General features: G+C 38.3%; 2 protein-coding genes across 4 annotated transcripts in view; both read left to right on the top strand.

Annotated features, from left to right (window-relative positions):
• The window catches only part of LOC110031975 (F-box protein PP2-B10-like), a 19164-nt gene that overhangs the window by 8843 nt on the left and 4925 nt on the right, over positions 1–5396 (top strand). Inside the window, exon 4 of one of the 2 annotated variants that reach the window (XM_020735451.1) lies at positions 4089–4161. The exons of the other annotated variant lie outside the window; for it this stretch is intronic. Coding sequence (XP_020591110.1) covers positions 4089–4161 — 73 coding nt within the window. The remainder of the gene's footprint in view (positions 1–4088; positions 4162–5396) is intronic. 2 annotated transcript variants of the gene reach the window in all.
• LOC110031988 lies at positions 4171–5284 on the top strand. Of its 2 annotated transcripts, none has more exons than XR_002294808.1 (2): positions 4171–4669; positions 4748–5284. XR_002294808.1 is itself a non-coding variant. In XM_020735471.1 (2 exons), exons 1-2 carry the CDS (start codon positions 4648–4650, stop codon positions 5111–5113), a joined length of 369 nt encoding a protein of 122 aa, XP_020591130.1. In that variant the 5' UTR covers positions 4171–4647; the 3' UTR covers positions 5114–5284. The 2 variants fall into 2 exon arrangements, 1 of the variants encoding a protein (XP_020591130.1); XM_020735471.1 differs by having other exon boundaries at positions 4171–4650.

Below are 5396 nucleotides of genomic sequence, written 5' to 3'. Positions count from 1 at the left end.
TTAATTCCTCCTCAAGCAAACTCCTCGAAGTTAAAGTCCCTGGATAAATTTAATAAAAAAAAAAAAAAAAAAAAAAAAAAAAAAAAAAATCAAGGAGGAAGAAATCTCTCACTTATGAAGGAAAAATTAAGGAAATTTAAAAATTTAGAAAAATCTGATGATTATAGAATAACCACTCTCTACACTCTAATGGGCACCACAAATAACAAAGACTCAGCTGACGCCCCCCTTTTTCGGTCTCCAAATTGTTTTTTTTTTTAAAGTTGTAGAAGAGTTTTCAAGAGTTGTCCAAGCGTCCCTTCAAAAATCGTCCACATTTAATGCAGCTATTAAGAGAACCGACGTGCTCGCCGTCGGCGGCCTTCTAGAATATTTAATTCTGGACTCTCTGGAAAAGGGAAAAACCCGCCGTCAGCGTCGTTGAGCCCGCCGTCGGCGCCCAAGATCAAATCTTCATATGTTGATCATTTTTTCTCCAAATTCGCTCTTTTTTGCATCTTTTTGCTCTAATGACCAAATTCAACATACCTGTAACAAAACATCAAAAATATCTTTCTTTAAAGTGCAATATCATCAAAATCAGTGTAAAATAAGTATGAAAATCTCAACATATTTTCTTTTGGTCAGAAGACAATGAGTAAAACATCATCTACCAACAAGAGCACCCCCCTAGGAATCTGAGAAGAAGGGGAGTGGAGACTTCCGGTAGAGGGGGATGGGCCGAAAATTGAAGGAGGGATGGTGGTAAGAGCACGGAAGAGTACGATGGAGGAATGAGGGAATCAGAAGTGGGGTATGCCTATGATCGGAGAAGTGAGTTCCGCACTAGATACATGGGGGGATACCAAAGGAAGAGGAAGTTGGAGTGGAGATGCAAGGGTCTGAAAATTGAAGATGTCGATCTTCGAAGAGGAAGATGTGCATGGGTCGGTGTATCAAATGCAACAATACTTTACAATCAATGAGTTAACGGAGGAAGATAAGCTCATGGCAGCTGGATTATGTTTGGAGGGGAAGACTTTAACATGTTTTAGTGGATGAAGGCAAGATATCCAATGCACTCATTAGAGGAGTTTAATAATTGCTTGTTGGAGGGCTTCTGAGCCATTCAGGAAGGAGCATACACGAACAATTCTATGCTCTGACTCGCGAGGGGACGGTTACGAAATATGAGGTGAAGTTCGAGCTCTTATCAGGGAGGTTGAAGGGTATTTCTGCTGCAGGATTGGAAGGAAACTTCTTGAAAGGTCTAAAGCTCGACATACGAGCAACCATCTAACTCTTGAGACTTCATTGATCGAGGGAAATTATGGAGTTTACTCAGATGATATAAGATAAGAAACATGAAAAGACAAGCAAAGGGGGCAACATTGATGAATTCTACAAGAGCACCCTTATAGCATCAGTATCATTTCAAAAAGAGACGCCTAAGAAAAAGAATACGGGGACTCGTCCCAGTGGTAATTTCAAGCGCCTAACAGACGCAGAGGTACATGATAAAAGAGCAAAAGGATTATATTATTATTATGATATATATATCTTGATAGAACTGTGTTATAGATTCTTGTCCTGATATGTATGTTTATACAATTACCAATATAATATGGGAAGATTTGCATACATATCACTCGATTTCTATGTATTTACACGTATAACACCTGAACATCGATGTTTACACATACGACCTTACGTGCATATAAAAGGGTGTATTTCATTTTTTAAAAGTGAAATATGTATATCTATATCTATATAGGGTGTTATATCACAGGTTGTGTTAATCTAAACTTAGATATAAACATATATAATGTATTATTATATATATATATATATGATTTTCTTATGCTTCAAAGTATACAAATATGAACGTATTATGAAATGAAATGAATCATGTATTTTTAAGATGATTTAGTTAGACTGATTCTTTACCCACTAGATTTTGATTTTGCAAGTTAGGACGAGTGCTGATGAGAATTTGGTGTAATTTAGTGGCTTGTCTCTGTCGCGCCATAGTTGACACATGAGTAGGGGCGGCGAATGTTGGTTGAAAGTAGCCACCGAACGGCGGGTGGCAGTGCTTTGCGGCTGCAGGAGTGGGTGACATTCGTTGGACCTTCAGTATAAAGCACTAGACCTCAACATATGTGTGTTTGTGTGTGTGTGTGTGTGTTTCTATCTATATTATGCTTCAAAGTTTACAAATATGATTGTATTATGAAATGAAATGAATCATGTATATTTAAGGTGATTTAGTTAGATAAATTCTTTACCCACTAGGTTTTGATTTTGGCGGTAGCCAGCGAGCGCTAGTTGACAATGCTTTGCGGCTGCAGGAGCGGGTGACATTCGTTGAATGTTCAATGTGGAGCACTGGACCTCAACTCTCCCTTCAAGCTCATGTCTTCCTCTGGTTCATGATCTAGTTTCATTTTAGTATGAGGGTAGGGCTCTATTTATAAAGTCTTGGAAAGGTCTCCCTACAAATAAAAATAAAATATGGATCACTTCATCAGATGACCCAGAGATATCTCCTTGATCGAATGGTTTTTTTGTGGGCACTTAAGTGTCTGAACAGTGTTAGAATTGAGTGATCATGGACTCGTTGGGTTCAGCTCATTGAGAAGCTCAATTTAGCTATAAGTTCGACAAATTTAGAATCCACCTGACTTTTCAATTGTGCACTAGAAGCTTTCAAAGATGACATAACGACTCGATCTGTGCTTGATTTAACCGGGATTGGACCAACTTTGATTTAATTTGTGTTCGTTTTGTTGAACCTGTGAATTTGTTAGTATGTTTTCTTAAATTGGAGCTTTGAATGCATTTTAATTAGAGTTTGGACGTTTCTTATTAAAAAAAAATGCCCTGGGATCCATGTTGATTGCTTCGAGTTTCGTGTCTAAATTTTATTGATGATGTATCACTCATAAAGCTCAATGAACCAAAAAAAAAAAATGACAATTATATTAATTTTTCTTTATACATATAGATTTGTTAAAGAATTTGTGCATAAAGTCTAATGAAAAATATTTCGACACTCTCTCCTATCACAATATTTATATATTCAAGACATTCGAGGTCAATAACATGATAGTGAAAGTAGTATGTAGGGTGAGTGAAATATAATGCAAAATTTCTTTGTCATAGATTGTTCTTTTTTATATTATATTATTTGTTTAGAAAAACATCAAACAATATTAATCCAATTTATCAAATATTCATCTATTTGACACTTAGGCTCCGTTTGGGGCCGCTTTTTTGCGGCTTCGCGACCCTGAATTGCAATTTTTTGCTGTTTGGCTCGGAGCTTCGTGGCAAAAGAAAGTTAACGCGGAAGAAAAGCGGAAAGCGATATCCTCCTTGCGGCACAGCTTCGCAGCGTGAACAAGTCTTGTTTTGTCCCTTGCAAAAAGCCTCGTCCCGCCCGCCCGCGATCTTCTTCCAACCAATCTCCCGCGCGCGATTTCTTTCTCTGAATCCCGCGGATCGCCGCTCCCGCCCGCCATCTTCTTCTCTGAATACCGCGGATCGCCAGAGTGGGTCGATTTCTTCCTCCGAATCCCGCAGATAGCCCTCCCGCGATCTTCTTCTTCCCCGCAATCAGGTTATTCTTCCTCCGAATACATTATTCATTCAAATTCGACCAGGTTCTTCTTTCTCCGAATTCGACCAGGTTCTTCTTCTTCCCCGCGATTTTCTTCCCCCCCCGCTCTTCTTCCGCCTTCTTCTTCCCCCCGCTGTTCTTCCGCGTTCTTCTTCTGCGCTAGTCTTCCTCGACCAGCACCGCAGCCAATGGGAGCTTCGTCTTCACATATCATTGAATAAATTCTTCAAACTATTCTAAACTAGCTGTTGTGCCTCTTCTATGATTAATTCTCAGCATTCTTTAGAATCATATGAGCTTTCATTTCTTGTTTTCTGCTTATAGGTTTTAAAGCTCAGCCTTATCATATATATATGGCTTTATTGTGTATGATAATACATTCTTCAAATCTCTAATTGCGAAGTGATTGTTCGCTATCATTGTAATAGTCTTTAGCTATAATTTTTAGGCAGATTTTCATGCAACTTCATTCTTATATGTTTACTAGTGAGCTTGAGCGCAAGGTGCAAACGCTTCAGACGGAGGCAACTACCCTCTCAGCACAGCTCACTCTGCTACAGGTACTCTAGTTTCATCCATATAGCTAACTGAACCTCCAGTATTTTATAATTATGTATTCCCTAAATATTTATTTTACTGCGTATTTCCTAAATATCTAACACCTAAACTTTACTTTATTCTACTTTTTAATTGATTTTACTGTTGTGTTTCATGACTTTGTTATGTTATAGTAATAACATGGATAGTAAGCCTAAAGAGGTTGCTATACCCGCATTGTGGGAAAAAGATACGAAAATAATATTTTGCGATCTTTGTATTAAAGAGATTGAACGGGGAAATAGACCAACGATCCATTTCAATAAAGAAGAGTGACAAAACATTATAAAAAATTTCGAGGAATGTACAGGCAGAGAATATGATAGGTTGCAAATGAAAAACAAGTGGAACCAAATGAAGAAGGAATGAAAAATATGGAAGGAATTGAAAAGGGGTTCTACCGGTCTTGGTTGGGATCCAATAAAGCGAACAGTTGATGCACCCGGGGAATGGTGGGTTGAAAGACTTGCGGTGAACTTTGTTTATAAACTTTTTTATTTTGTAACTTTCTCTTTTGTTATAATTGGGTGTATAACAATTTTTGTGTAGGTGGTGCCTGCTGCAAAAAAGTTTAAGCTTTCTGGAATTGAGCCTGAATTGGAGGAGAAACTAGACCGCATGTTTGGGGGAGTGGTTGCAACGGGGAACTATGCATGTACCCCAAGCGAGACAGGGTTCGCTGGTAATGCCGTTAATTTGGGAACCCCTGGAGGTTCAGTTGATTTCGTTGACGGCCCCAGCCCAGATCAGAACGAATATGAAACTATTTCCAGTTCCAAATGTCGGAGGGTTGTTGATAAAAGAAAATTTGGTGTTTCTTCTCTCAGAAACGAGTTATCCGAGGCAGTTTCTTGTTTCAAAGCAGAATGTCAGTTTCTCATTCAAGCACAATCGCGGAGACACTTGAAATCCTAAGTGCTACAGCCGAAATTTATGCAGATGAAGAACTGTATCTGTTCGCAGCAGAATTGCTAGAAGACCCGGTCCGTAGGGATTTCTTCGTGCAGATGTCTGCCGCCCGCAGAGTTGCATATATTCGACGTTTTTACAATCGTTTGAACAATTGATATATTTTCTATTTTTTATCACTGGATTATCCATGTTTTTCTATTCTTTTTTTCTATCGTTTGAACAATTTATTATCATTTACACTATATTATCGTTTGAAAACGTTTTTACAATCGTTTGAACAATTGAT

The sequence above is a fragment of the Phalaenopsis equestris genome, unplaced genomic scaffold (genome assembly GCF_001263595.1).
Source record: "Phalaenopsis equestris unplaced genomic scaffold, ASM126359v1 Scaffold000002, whole genome shotgun sequence".
Lineage (NCBI taxonomy): Eukaryota > Viridiplantae > Streptophyta > Magnoliopsida > Asparagales > Orchidaceae > Phalaenopsis > Phalaenopsis equestris.
Note: the sequence above shows the minus strand (reverse complement) of the source record. Positions and strands in the feature narration are given on the sequence as shown.